This window comes from Capricornis sumatraensis, chromosome 8 (genome assembly GCF_032405125.1).
Source record: "Capricornis sumatraensis isolate serow.1 chromosome 8, serow.2, whole genome shotgun sequence".
Lineage (NCBI taxonomy): Eukaryota > Metazoa > Chordata > Mammalia > Artiodactyla > Bovidae > Capricornis > Capricornis sumatraensis.
In genome coordinates this window covers 100,574,165-100,588,210 of record NC_091076.1, presented here as the reverse complement: position 1 = coordinate 100,588,210, position 14,046 = coordinate 100,574,165, and the positions used below count along the sequence as shown (strand labels likewise).

At 61.8% G+C, this 14,046-nt stretch overlaps 1 protein-coding gene across 1 annotated transcript in view; it reads left to right on the top strand.

Moving 5' to 3' along the window:
* Window positions 1-13,968, top strand: part of ASPSCR1 (ASPSCR1 tether for SLC2A4, UBX domain containing) — a 28,348-nt gene extending 14,380 nt beyond the window's left edge. Inside the window, exons 8-16 of the mRNA XM_068977629.1 lie at window positions 7,933-8,072; window positions 8,284-8,365; window positions 8,728-8,794; window positions 9,205-9,267; window positions 9,796-9,848; window positions 13,191-13,242; window positions 13,477-13,546; window positions 13,629-13,804; window positions 13,889-13,968. Coding sequence (XP_068833730.1) covers window positions 7,933-8,072; window positions 8,284-8,365; window positions 8,728-8,794; window positions 9,205-9,267; window positions 9,796-9,848; window positions 13,191-13,242; window positions 13,477-13,546; window positions 13,629-13,804; window positions 13,889-13,902 — 717 coding nt within the window. The 3' untranslated portion in view covers window positions 13,903-13,968. The remainder of the gene's footprint in view (window positions 1-7,932; window positions 8,073-8,283; window positions 8,366-8,727; window positions 8,795-9,204; window positions 9,268-9,795; window positions 9,849-13,190; window positions 13,243-13,476; window positions 13,547-13,628; window positions 13,805-13,888) is intronic.
* Window positions 13,969-14,046: the final 78 nt, after the last annotated feature.

Genomic DNA, 14,046 nt, shown 5'->3' with positions numbered 1-14,046 from the left:
GAGCTGTCGTGAGTCTCACACCCTCCCCTGCAGTGAGGCCCGCTCCCATCTTTTGCTCTGACCACACACAGACATGCACAGTGGCTGGGACCCTGCATCTTGGATCATGCTGAGCAAGGGGACCCCCAGGTGGCCAACACCTCTGCAGAAGTCAGGCATGTGGCCAGTGTCGGCCTCCCCACTGTCTGATGGTGCCAGCCTCCAAGGCCATCTCTGGTCTTCTGTAGGTCAGGCCAGCCCTGCCCTGGTCAGTTGCAGCCTTGGCAGAGCTCCTAAGAGGGAGGACAGGCGTGACTTCTGTTGGATCCAGTGCTTGAGCTGGGTGCTGATGCAGGGCTTTCCCCTCGGAGTGCCTCTGGGACTTTGTCCAGTGGGGCTTTCATGAGCTGTAGGGCAAAGCTCCCATGGGCTTGTGTCCCTCTGTGTGACTGTTCCCTCAGCAGTGCTGAGACCCTGTTTTCAGGAATGGCCTGTTGTAGATTTCTTAGTGTCTTGGGTTCCTGGGCACCAAGGAATGTCTTGCCCTGGGACTGTCCTGGGCACCCTGCCTCCTGGGCTTGGCCCCTAAGGAGGCTCTGTGCGTTCATCCAGAGTCCAGCTTAGGCTTCTGGCTTGTGGCTGGAGAGGGTCTTTCCTAATGGAGACCTTACGGTGGCGCCAGCCTGGGTTGGCAGCCTGGGCGGCAGGTTCTCACCTCTGGAGCCCTTGCGGTTGCACAGGTGCGTGTGGGCATTGTCTGAGACGCTGCTGCACCTTCGGAGTGGGGCCCCCAGGTTCTCCACCCTCCTCTCCCCTTCCTTCCAGCCAGAGTGACTCTGTGTGCCCACACTCCACTCAGGGTCCACTTGAGGTTTTATGTGATGAGAAGGATGCCCCTGCCAAAAGAAACTGCTCTTTACAAATCACCTTTCCAGGTGATGGGGAGCCATTGGAGGATTCCCTGCCTGGACTGGGAGCTTCTGGAGTGAGGGTGGTGAGGCTCCACCTGGGCGGTAGGATGCTCACCTGCTTTCCTGGTTCCAGCAGTTTCTCAGTGTCAGTTGGAGTCTGCAAATAATGTCAGTTTTATCTTTTTCTTTGATGTCCTTCTTCCTTTTTTTTTTTTTGCTTGTCGTATAGCAGTGATTGGGTTTCTGGTGTCTGTTGAATATCAAATTTAGTGAGCATTCTTGTCTTGACCTTGATCTTACAGGGAGTAACCTTAGTTTATCTGTGAAGTATGCTGAAGACAGTGAAAAGTCTTTTATTAAATCGAGGGTTTCTATTTCTAATTCTCTGAGAATTTTTCTTTATCATCGTGGTTATTTTATGAACGGCTTTTCCTGAACTGAGGTAACTCCACACCTTATGTCTGCTTCAGTTCATTTGCATGATGTGGGTTTGGGTAGATTTCCCCCATCAAGCCATCCTCGCATTCCAGGGCAGTTCCGGTGATGTGTTAGTGCTGGAGCCTGTGTGCACCCTCTCTCTTCTAGAGCCGCCTCCTCACTCTTGCTCTAGGTCACACACCGGAGGATGGTGGAAAAGTAGGGGCACCTGTGTTGTGGGGAGGTGGGGCAGCTCGGCCATGAAACAGAGCCCAAGTCCCTGCAGGGGAACAGGCTTCGGAGATCTCCTCCTGCTCCCTGAGTCACCCTGCGTGTGTTCTTGCTGAAATGGATGGTGGTGGGAGTGGGGTGTTGGAGGTGGGGTGGGGACTGAGCCAGTCCCAAGCCCCATGAATGGCCATCCTAGGGAGTTGGTGGTGGCACCCTGGCCTTTCAGGGACCCCACTGGTTTCTACACTGATGTTTGGGCTGCATTAGATGGTAGTATGAAGCCCCCAGTCTCATCACCTGGGCCCAGAACCAATGGTTGAGCGCAGAGCCTTGTGGTTGGGGTGAACCAGGGCCGGGCTCCTGAGTCCCTTCAGGCCTGCCCTTTGGGGGAGGGGTCCCTGAGTTTGGGGGTCAGAAAGCTAGAACTGGGGCTGGCTGTCTCCTCCTCCCAACCTAAAGCCTGTGGCTCTCTGCATCTCTTGGGAACCCGCTGACACCCGTGGCTGTGTGGGGAGTGGCTTGGGTTGGTGCCGGCCTGGTAGTGGTTGCTGTCAGGCGCAGGTTCCCAGTACATCCCCGAGTGCTGACCCTAGGGGCCCCAGGAAGGAGGGGTCCCGGGGAGGGTCCGCCTGGCCGCCAGCAGTGCGTGTCTTTGATCTGGGAGCCCCAGCAGCTGGTTGATTGTGGAGCGTCCCCCGCCCGCCCGCCTGCCTCGCGCCTCCTGTCACACTGACAGCCGCGCACCCGGAGGCCCGGCTGGCCACATGGTGTCTGCTTTGTGTCCCCTCGAGTCCTGGGGGAGGGGAGAAGGGAACAAAACAGAACTTTTGGGGGAACTTCAAAGGTACATTTTAGTAATCAAGAAGAGTTTCCAAGTTTCCCATTAATGTTTTGCCTGTGTGTGGTTTTGGATTTGAATGAAGAGTCAGAAGAGACAGGATGAAATACAGGCAGGTCCTCGGCTGAGGCCCAGGATGGTTTACAGACCCGGGCGGCTCCTGCCTTTGATGTCAGAACATTAATTATTAGAAGGTAGTTTTACTGGCCGTCAGAACCGGGTGCGGGGAGAGGTTGGGGCTGCCCGGCGGCCCCTGGCCTGTCCTTTGAAGTCCTTCCGCTGGCCCGGGAGCCTGCCCCGCAGCTCTTTGTGCTGCTGGGCCATGCTCCCAGCAGGCGTCCCCTCACGCAGCTGGCACAGGGGTTCGTGATCAAAGGCTCCGACCCCCTAGGCAGGGCTGGCTGGCCACGGTCCCCCCTGCCTGTCCCCCACCCTCCGGGGGGTGGTCTCTTCCCTTGGAGACGTGGTCCCGTGGACTTGCTCCGCACCTTGCACCCACACCTTGGGGCAGGCGTCAGCTTCACCTCTGGCTGTCCCCGGTTACTGGAAGGTTTAGAACACACGGGACTTGGGGGACCCTGGCCAGGACCTGGGGGCTGGGGTGGACTGGGAGCAGCGCCCCTTGCTGGCTTGCCTCCCTCCTTCTCTTGGTCTGGGGTGTCTGTCCATGACAGCCCCCAAGAGCACAGCTCACTGTCTCCTGTGTGTGAACCCAGGGTGGGGTATGAGCTGTCCCTGATCTGCTGGTGATTGTGGATACCCGCGGGCGCCAGCCTTGGCCTTAATTGGGATGTCCTCTGAGGGTTTTTGGCAGATAGGTCAGCCGCTTTGAAGGCCCCAGCTGAGTCTCAAGGCGGTTTCTGAAGCCTGGTGACCGGCAGGTGCCCTCCAGCTGTCCCTGTGCTGTGTCAGCCGTGACTGGACTCGGGGGAGAGACAGACGCCCAGCCTGCAGAGCCATGATGTAGAACAGGCGGGCAGAGCACCTCAGCCACTGGCACATCTTCTGGTACGCAGAGCTGCCCACAGGGCCAGGAGGCCTCTGATTGGGCCCCGGGGGCTCCCTGTGTGGGATTGCTCCTGGCCCTGGTCCGCTGTGTGCATCCACCCCCGAGCCTGCTGGTCTGGAACATGCGTCTTCCCCTGTGGATGAGGAGAGCCACCCCATGCCCCGCGTCTGCTTATTTCAGTCCTTTGGGGGTCCGTGCACTGTTTGCACGGAGAGATGCCAGCTTCAAACTGCCCGTGTCGCTGTTGCAGCCCATCGTTTCTCTTTTAAAGATCTGCTCTGTTTTTTCCTGCTCGGAAGGTGGGCAGAGTCAGGTGTGGACCTCAGCCCCGGGCTGGGGCAGACCTGGCTTCAGCCTGTGTCACAACGGGCCCATCGGGTGAGGGGCTCAGGTTCAGTGTGGCCTTGCCGGTCAGGCCTGGCCTCACATTGGCACAGCGCGCGCTCTGGAGGGCGGCCGGCTCTGAGAGTGACGGAGGCTTGGCCGACGTCCCTCCCGCGTAGTGATTCATTTCAGCTCCAAGCCTCAAGGGGAAACGCTCCACATTCCCTGTTACCAAAAAGCATTGTCAGAGGACAGTCTGGGCAAGAGGGAGGCAGGAGGGCGGGAGGGACACAAGAGCCCTCACAGGGAAGCTGGAAAATCTGGGGTTGAGGTCACCTCCAAATAGTTTTTGCATTTTTTTCTCCCTGTGTCATCACGTCCTGGAAAATTACTGTCAAGAAAATGAAACCTCAGCGGGCAGTGAGGCTGCTTCTGACACGAAGGGACCCTCGTGTGCCCAAGTGGGTCCTCAGCCACTTGTGCAGCGGCCCCTGGAGCATGTCCACCAGCTGTTGGGGGATGCCATGGGCCCAGATCTTGGCCCGGCGCCCTGTCCCCTCCAGGCCCAGCCCCTGGCTGTGCCTGTGGCCTTGCTGACCTGGAGTGGTGCTGACAGTGGGCAGTGCCCTCACTTCCTCCCCTCGGGTCTCCCTTGCGGGGTCTGTCCCCCTGTGGCGGCGGCTCTTTCTAAAGGCGCAGGTGGCCGTCACAGCTGGTGGCTGGTTCCCAAGTCCCCATGGCTGAGTGGCCCAGGCGTCAGCCCGGTGTCTTTCCAATCTCAGGCATTGCTCGGGGCCTCCTCTGAACGTCACCCTCAGAGAGTGCTCCTATCACCCCACCTCCGGAGGGTCTCTTCCCTCCCCAGGTGCCGTCTGTTCCCCGCACCAGTTTCATCCAGTTTGCAGACCCCCTGACTCATCCCCTCTTTCCATCTACCTTCCTCCTTTCTGGTTTTCTGGGTGTTGTCTCCAACTTTGGTGGAGGCTGGGACAAGGGAATCTTTGCCAGGGTCACGTGTTTGCAAGAAATGAGGGACCCCCACGGGGTGTTTCACCAGCAGGGTTGGGTCCCTTAAGGCCCTACCCTTGGAGCCTGCAGACACCCACTGTGCCTCCCCTCAGGATGGTGCCTGTTTGCTCACCTGTCAGGGGCAGTTGTATAGACCCCCCACCTCGCAACTCCATGGACTCAGGCCCCAGGCCCTGGCTGCTGCCTCATCATTCTACTCATCTTCTCGCTGACAGATGCCCACAGCATTGAGGCCATCAGGGAAGAGACCAGCTCCTCTGGCATTCCGGGGGTTAAGGGGTAAGGGAGTCAGAACCAGTCTCTGCCCTGAATACTGACAGCCTTCAGGAGCTGGACTCTGAGCCAATGATGGAAAACTTGCAGGTTTGCCAGGATGACCCAGGCCTGGTGACATTGGGTTCTTGGTGGAGGCGCATCCTCCAAGCGGCTCCCACAGGCTCTTGGAGTAGACCTGGAGTTCTGGGCTGTGAAGACAAGCTGTCAGGCATGCTGAGGAGGTTCCAGGCCTGCCACCCCACAGGGGGCGTTTCATCTCGGAGCCCCATCCCAGAATTGGGGGCTCTGGCCCTCGACCAGCGCACAGGAGCCCAGTCTCCGTGGTGAGGGTGCCAGGGCCCTCTGACAGTGGCCATTGTGTGCGTTTCTTTTTCCTCCCCTAATGGTCTCATCCTAGGCCTCTAGTCTCTATCCAAAAACATCTCCATAAATCCATCTAGGATGGGAGCTGTGTGCGTAATAACTGCCCATGACCACGGAACGGCGGGTGAAGGGACAGCAAATGAGGGCCAGATTGCCGGCAGAGCATCCGAAGTGAGCGGGGCCAAGGCTTGGCCTCCCCCGGTGCCGCGTCTGCCGCACTTCCTCCCACGTGGAGCTGCCAGGTCCTCTTCTCCTTTCCTGGTCTCTCTCCTCTTTGCAGTGGGAATATCTCCACTGGGCAGGCTGTGTGGAGGTGTTTGAGGCCCCTGGCTTCTCCCTTGGTCATTTGGCAGGACAGGGTGATGCGTCCTACCAACCAGCCATGGAAATCCACTCTTCTTATGGGACGGGGCCCTCCTGGGGCCGGGTCAGGGCGGCAGCTCTGGGACTTGGGTGGTCTGGGCTCTGATGGGCGGCATCAGACCTCTGGCTCCTCTGCCCAGGAGCAGGGAGTTTCCCCAAGGTGCAGACGATGCGGGCGGGTCAGAGTCATCTTGAGGTGGCTCTCTCCTGGCCCTCTGGCTCCTATGTGGGACCCTGGCTCCAAGCTGCTGTTGGATAGAAAGACAGGCTTCTAGAGCAGAGCTGAGGCGTGCGTGGGAGGAGGGGCATGAATTGAGGGTGGATCCAACACTGAGAGAGATTTTTCTCAGTTTACTGTCTGACTGAAGGTCAGTGGCCCCTGAGCAGCATGAAGCCAAAGGCTGATGTCGCCTATGTCCTTGTTCTGAAAGTTGTGGGAGGGCTGTGGAAAGTGCTAGGGGCCCGCGGTCTTCCAGGTCACCCCTGGGCTGTGCACCGGAAGCACCCAGGATGAGGACGCCAGAGCGGCCCCACGCTCTCCGGGTCAGGCTTCACCAGCGTGTCCCCCGGAGATCAGGGGCACTTCTGGATGGTCAGGCTCAGCTCCAGGCCACAGACCACAAGTCACCCGATGGCTGGATTCTCAGGGCAACTCACTCGTGTGCCCACACGGGGCCCTCTGAGGGCAGGACTGGAGCAGGGTGGCCTGTGGGCTCTGTGCTCGCCCGTCCAGGGGCCTGGCACTGGTGGACACTGCAGTGCCCAGCTCAGGCACATCCATGTCTGCCCTCACCCTCCCCCAGGAGCCCAGGCGAGTGCTCGGCCCTTCTGGAATGCAGGCGCCGTGGCTGTGGGGGGCAGCCTGGCGCCTGGCATCTTGTTATAAAAAGCTTGGCGTGGACTGCCTGTGGGCTGCAGGAGGGTTGTGGCTTTGAGGGGGCAACCCCTGGGGGCCTTGGTCAGCCACCTACCGACCCCACTTCCCGGGCCTCAGCCAGTCTTTCCTAGCCACTCTGCCACCAGTGCCCTGAGATCAGAGGGGCTTCATGGCGAGAGCCCACCGCCCTTTGTTACGAGGCGTGATGCAGCTGTGCGCTCAGGAATGGCAGAGACCTGCCGGCCTGGGCAGTCAGGGCCTTGGGGGTGGCTGGGGGAACAGCCCTGAGCTACCTGGCAGGTGCGCTGGCCAGCCCCAAGACGGTGAGTCTGACCTTCAGAGCCAGCGGGGCTGGGGTCAGGCCAGAGTGCAGGAAGGGACGATGAGAGAAGCCTGCCAAGCCTGGCATTGGGTTTCGAAGGCAGAGGGTGGGATTCCTGTGCAAGGCTGGGGCGTGGAAGAGAGGGCAGGCAGGAGCAGGAGGCAAAAGAGGCCTCACCCCAGACGTTTGTGGACAGTCTGTGCAAGGGAGGGCAGGACCTGGCGTGGGCCCCGAGGGACACCTCCGTCTGCCTGGGCTCCATAGGCAGCCTCAGCACCGCGAAGGTGTCTTCCCCCGTCATCAGTTGGGCCACACCCGGAGGCACTGCAAGCAGAGTGAGCCCTGCCTTGTAATTTCCTTCGCCATTGGCTGCCAATTAGGAGAGAGGCTGTCCCTTCCTGTGTCCCCGTGGTGGGCGGAGGGAGGGTCTGACTGCTCCCCCAGGGAGGGGAGGTGGGGTCAGTCTAGCCACGGGGCCAGCGGCTGGCAGGTTTTTGCCAGACCTCTAATTTAGGGGCTGTTGCTTGTCCTGCCCCTCCCGTGGAATCCCTGACGTGGCCCTGACCAGGGTGCTGCTCTCCAGTTTTGTTCCCCACTTTGGTAGACTGTGATAACAGGTGACTTCCTGGGGCTCATGGGGAGCCCTCGTGAAGACAGGATGCGAACAGAGATGCTGCCGTTAATTCACTGTCCAAGTCCCCTCAGTAGTCAGGGTGCCCTCTGACCTGGCTGCACGGAGACCCTAGGGCCCTGCGCCCTGTTGGTGAGGGTCTCAGCATTGTCACTGCTGAGCGGGTGGGCCTGGGGGGAGGGGCCCTGGTCCTGGAGAGGCTCGGGCGCCCCACGCCCCACCCTGGAGCCTGGCCACGGGCTGACAGGTGGGGCCGGCAGCACAGAGCTCAGCTGGGGTCTGCATGGCCAGCCCAGCCCCTCAGGGTGGGGAGCCTGGGCCCCACCCGGGCCTTGCATCAGCTAAGCTCTCTGCCTGCCCAGCCGGTGGACCGAGACCCCGTGGTGTGCCACCCGGACCTGGAGGTGCTGCTCCAGGCCTGGCCTGCGGAGCTGCCTGACGAGTTCTTCGAGGTGACTGTGGACGACGTCAGAAGACGCTTCGCCCAACTCAAGAGTGAGCGGTGGGTGTGCCCTGGCCCCTTCTGAGACACCCATGCGCTCAGCAGCACCTTGGAGGGTGGGGGGGCCCAGGCAGGGGTTGCTTAGTCCTTTCTGGCCCTGTGAGGGAGAGCAGCTCACGGAGCCTGAGGGAGAAGCTGAGTCCAGCTGGTGTGGGCCTCCGTTCTGGCTGGGGAGACCTGGGACCTTCACCACTCCCCGCCCCCTCCCCAGGAAGCGCCTAGAAGAAGCGCCCTTGGTGACCAAGGCCTTCAGGGAGGCTCAGATGAAGGAGAAGCTGCAGCGCTACCCTAAGGTACCCGGGGCAGGGGGTGCGGTCTCCACACGGCTCTGCGCTGGGGCCTCTTGCAGTTCCCACAGCCCACAGGTCACTGGCCATGGTCTCCGGTACTTCAGCCCAGGCCGGCAGGGCTGCGGTTTGTTAATGAACCAGTCAGCCCCGTTTTAAGATGAAAAATGTCACTGTGTTTTCACAAGTGCACGTGGGTACTTGTCTGGTCCTTCCGTCCAGCGCATGGCCAGGAGTTTCAGGGGGCAGCCAAGGTGAGGGGGTGCTGGCCCAGTGTTGGGGAGGCCTGGACATTGTGGGGCCAGGGGTATGGCTGCCTGGGTTGGGCTCCAGCTGTCCTGCTGACAAACCGGCTTGTCCTGGCCTAGGTGGTCTTGAGGGTCCTCTTTCCTGACCGCTACATCCTGCAGGGCTTCTTCCGCCCCAGCGAAACTGGTGAGGAGCCCCGTCTGGGCGGCCAGGAGGGTGGGAGGCCCCACGAGCCCCTCCAGGCTTCTTCCGTCTGGGCTCTGGGGCAGGCAGTGGGCACAGGGCTGGGGGCTGGCTCTCGCCAGAGGCCCTGCAAAGCAGCTAGGCAGTACCTCTGGAGCTGGGTGCCCTTCATGCACCCACCTGTTCTGGGCATTGGTGGAACAGAGGGGCAGAGAAGGTGGGCTCCCCTACACCCAGTACCGGGGTCTCTGGCCTGGGACTGCAGCTCACCTGGAAGAAAGACAGCCATGCCACCAGTTCTGAGTGGGGTCCTCCGTGGCCTGGGGGGAGTGAGGTTGGACCTGGCTCGTCCCGTTGCAGAGGGGGCGTGGCCCTGGAGTGGGGTGCTTGCTTACCCATTCTTCCTCCTGCAGTGGGGGATTTGCGGGACTTTGTGAGGAGCCACCTGGGCAACCCGGAGCTGCCGTTCTACCTGTGTGAGTGCTTCCTCGGGACCTCCTTTCAGCGGCCCTGGCCCCTCTCAGTTGGGGCTTGAAGTAGCTTTTCCCACAGAAGCAGCAGCGGGGCTGGTGGGTCTTGCGCTGGGGTCTGAGCATGAGCTAGAGGAGTAGGGGAGGGAGGGTGACCATTGCTCTGCTCAGTACACCTGTGCCCTCTGCTGCCCGCCTGCCCTCGGGGAGGTGGGGGCTGGGGGCAGGGGTGTCAGGGAGAGCTCCTGGCCACCTTTGGAGAACATCTGGGGGTTGAGGGGTCAGGTGTTCCCCTGCAGTGAGTCTGCCCCTGGTTCTCTCCCCAGCTTCTGGCTGGGCTTTTGCAACAACACAGAGATGGACAGGGAGATGTGAGCTGAGGGGGCTGCTTCAGAAATCCTCTGACTCATTCTCAAGCCTGTTCTGGGAGTGGGGTCGGGGGTGTAGGGGCAAGCATGGGCAAAAGGTGGGGGTGGTGATGGGGGGAGGGGAGGGGCAGGACACTTCCTGGTGCAGACAACCACCTCTCCACAGTCATCGCTCCTCCAAAAACCATCCTGGACGACCACACGCTGAGCCTCTTTCAGGTACCATCTGGGGCTGGCCTGGGAGGGACAGTTGCGAGGGAGGGTGGGTGAGGCCACAGTCAGAAGCGTGATAAGGCCTTGTCGAGGGGTAAACTTGTACCAGAGTGCCTCTGAAGGCAGTTTTGGGGCTTTCCAGTCTCTCGTGCCTCCTGCTTCAGTGGGGATGGGCTTGCTCAGTTGGCTGCCGCCGGCTTGAGCCAGGACTGCCCCTGGATCTGGGTGAGAAGGGGCTGGCACATGGGGCTGCTCAGGGAGCCCCCGAAGGACCAAGGGTCAGAGGCCTCAGTTCAGGTGGCCAGCCGCCCAGGAGGCCCCTGGGGTGCCAGCTGCCGGGCAAGTTTGGCTGCAGACTGGAGGGGCTGCTGCCAGGCCTGCTGCCCTGCCCCTGCCTGTCCCCTGGATCCCATGGCCTCTGCTGGGAAGGCCGCGACGGGCCCTCCCCAGGCACTGGGGGCCCCCAGAGCTCCCAGGGTGAGGAGTGTGGATCCGGTGCCCTGCTGGGCTGCAGTCCAGAGCCAGGAGGAATGTCCTGTCCCTTCACCCCAGGAGAGCAGCCCGGGGCCTCCCCAGCCCTCTGGCCTAATGGTTTCCTCTTAAAGTCTCTTCAGATATTTTAATTAGTAACAGAGGCTGGCCTTTGTTAAATGGCCAGTAGGCCCTGCAGAGGTCTGAGTTGGGGCAAGGGGATCTGCTTGCTGCCTGGGGCTGCCACCATCTTGAGGGGATGGGGCCAGACCAGCAGAGAGGCTAGAAGCCCACCAAGGAAAGGAGTCGAGGTTGGTGGGAGCAGGGTGCTTCCCTGCACCCCCACTCCCCCTTCTCAGCCCCCCAGGAGCCCCAGAGGCACTGGGCCTCCTTCTATCCCCACCCGCCCTGCCTCCCTCCCTCCCCACTCTCCCTCTTTGGCCAGCCTGTTGATAAACATTGAATTTGGAAGATGCTTTGGGATGGAGCGAGGCCAGCGTCCAGGCACCCCCCTCCAATTAGGAACCCTGGGGTGCCGCCTGTCCCGCCCACGTGGCCTGATTCCTGGTGGCACTCTGCCCCCTGCTACTAGCAGCCGTCTCCTTTCATCTGTCAGCTCGCCCTGGAGCCGTGGGGCCTCCGCTCGGGGTGGTGTCCCTGCCCGCCCGCGATCAGAGAGCTGGCAGGGCTCGGGGAAGGAAGCCTTCCTCCCACCCGCGGGTGAGCGGGCGCGGAAGCTGCCGGCTTTCATGTCCCTGGCAGGGCCTCGTGCTGGCTGCCGGCTGCCCTGGAGGCTGCCCGGGGCCAGTCCTGCGCCCCAGGAAGTGACAGCTCAGGGTGGGTGTGGGGGCTGGAAGCCTAGCTGCCTGTTCTGGCCACGGGGCCAGGAGAGTGACTGTTTGTTGGGCAAGACGAGTGAGGTTGAGGATGGGTGGTTGCCAAGGATGCCGTCCGTGGACACAGAGGTCCCCAACAGCCCATGTCATACCTGCTTCCTGAGTCCGAACCCTCTTCATGCTGGTGCAGCCCTGAGCCTCAGGGACCTCCCTTCGCTCCTGTCAGCCCCCCTGCACTGCCTCACCCAGAGCCCCAGCATCAAGCCCCACCCCTTGGTGATGCCCTTAGAGGGCCCCGAAGACCACCACAATCTGTGAACTTTGTCAGCCTGAGCAGAGGGGTGCGCCTCCCTCCTGGAGCCATGGTGGTCTTCTGTGCTTTCTGCTCACCCTTTTTTCCAGTGGGGTTGTCCCCTGGGATACAAGCTGGCGGGTGGGGGGCTTCCAGCAGGTGCAGAGGGCAGGCAGGGAGGCCAGGTTCCAGAAGAGCGGCCTCTAGGGGCCCAGAGGGGTCCTTCAAGGTTTTAAGCTCTGCATCCCCTAGACGGCCCCACTGGGATGATCCTACCAGTGCCTAGTGGGTTGGCCAGGTCAGGGTCTGGCCTCACTGGGCCACCTGAGAAAGGGTGAGGTACTGTCCTACCTGTTTCCAGCCCCTCCAGATTCCGGTGCCTCCAGGGCCAGGGGCAGCCCCCGAACACCATCCAGGCCATCCTTCCGCAGTAGGCTGGGATCCCAGGCCTCAGAGTCGGGTTTCAGGGTGTTCATGGCCCTTCTCTGTCCCTCTGTTTGCCTGCAATCCCAGCGTTCTGGTCTTTGAAACTTCCTTCTATTAATAAGTCCCCACCCAATTTCAAGAGTTCAGAGCTGAGAGGACACACTCAGCTGGCAGCTGCGGCCCTTCCGCCGAGGGCTGAGGACACGGCCGTGGGTGGTGGCCTTGCTGTTCCTCAGGCCAGCTCTGGGGGTTGCAGCCACTCCTGCCTCGGATGCAGAGGTGGGAGTGGAGGCAGGTGATGACGCTGGGGGGCTCTGGGATCCTCTCCTACAGCCCTGATTTTTGCTCCATGGTCTGGCCTCCTGCCTGGGAGGCCTCCAGGGACGTTTCAGGGGCTGTGTGATGCGTCCTATGCAGGTGGGGCCAGTCCTTGAGTGGAAATCTTGTGCCACCACCCCCACGGACAGGATGCCAAGAAGAATGTGGGGACCCCCCTACCCTGCAGGAGGGCCTTCTCGCTGGCTAGCACTGGCTTTTCCTCATAAGGTGACCTAGTGCCGAGTCAGGGAACCCTTATGTGAGCTTTCAGGTCAAGGCAGTAGGCCTGGGGGCACCTCTGGGCCCAGGCTCCTAAAGCAGCTTGGCTCCAAGAGGCCCCCTGCTCATTCCCCATGCCTGGGCCCCACTGGAGAGCCCTGCACATGGCGCGCCCGCCTCCCATCCAGCTGCTCCCAGGGGACCGGGCTCACCTGTCAGCCCCTGCAGAGTCCCCCCTCCATTCTTCGGGTAGCAGAGGTCGGGGGGGCTGGTGGGGGTATAGCGGGCTGTGCCTGTGTTGGCGGCCACCTTGCGCCCCATGCCCCCATCCCCATCCATGCACTTCTGTGTTCATCTGCATCTCCTCTGACCTCTCGATGTCTCCTGTAGTCTCTGGTGAGGGTGGGGGTGGCCACAGCCTTCAGAATATAAAGCGTTGACCCTGGGACCTGGGCAGGAAGGGGAGGTAGTTAAAAATGCCAGAGCACGCGCACCACAAGAGCTTCCTGTTCAGCTGGTGCTTGGGGCTGGGCCCTGGCAGGACCCTGTGGTTTGATGCCCTGGCCTGGCTCGCACTGGGGTTGGTGCCAGAGGAGGAACAGGTGAAGCTGGGCAGTGGGCGGCGTGATGGGAGGGGCCTGGTGGGGCTGTAGGCCTCCTCAGTGGAGCCCTGGGCCTAACAGATGCGGTGCCCGTGAGGCCAGCACGGAAGCCCTGCTCCTCCCTGCCATCCTGTGCCCCACGGTGCCCACTTGGTCCCTGAGCTCCCCTCCGCCCTCCCTGCAGGCGAACCTTTTCCCCGCTGCCCTTGTGCACTTTGGACCTGAGGAGCCGACAGGTGGGTAGGGTCCCCCTCTGCCCACCAGCGCCGGCCAGCCCTGGGCCCCACATCCCAGCTCCTGAGATGCTCCAGAGCAGAGGACTTCGGGTCTGGGAGGGAGACCTGTGGCCCCAATACCCCCATACCCTACTACTCCCCAGGGCCAGGCCATACTCCCTCCCAGAGCAAAGCAGCTGTAGGCAGGTGGGGTCCCCTTGTCTGTGGTCTGAGGGTACACTGGGCCTCCTGCAGGCATCTACCTGGAGCCCAGGCTGCTGGAACACACCGTCTCCCCGTCTGCAGCTGATGTGCTCGTGGCCAGGTGCGTGTTTGCAGAGGGTGGGGGAGCACACTGGCACAGCGCCCGCCCCCTGGCACCTCGGCCCTTGTGCCTTTGTTTTCAGGTGCATGTCCAGGGCTGCGGGAACCCCACCCCCACCGCCAGCCCCTGACGCTGCACCCCTTGAGTTGGAGCCAGCTGCTGAGGAAGGGACAGTGGGGCCCCCTGAGCCCAGCCGGGGGACAGCCCAGCCTGTGAGGAGGGATCTGGGCAAAGTGCCCAAGTGGTTGAAGCTGCCAGGTACCCTGGGGGTGTGGCCGGGCGGGGCAGGGCTGTGGGCAGGAGCCCAGGGCCCCGAGGTCACCCTGTGTGTTTGCCTTGCAGCCGGGAAGAGGTGAGAGCCGCCAGAGGTGCCCACTCTGCCAGCCACAGGACCCCTTCCCACCCTGAGCGGGAATAAAGACGCGCGCCTCTCTTGAGACCCTCCTGTCATCTTTTCCAGGGGAGGGTCCTTTGGCCCTCTGCTCTGCGCCAAGCTCCCA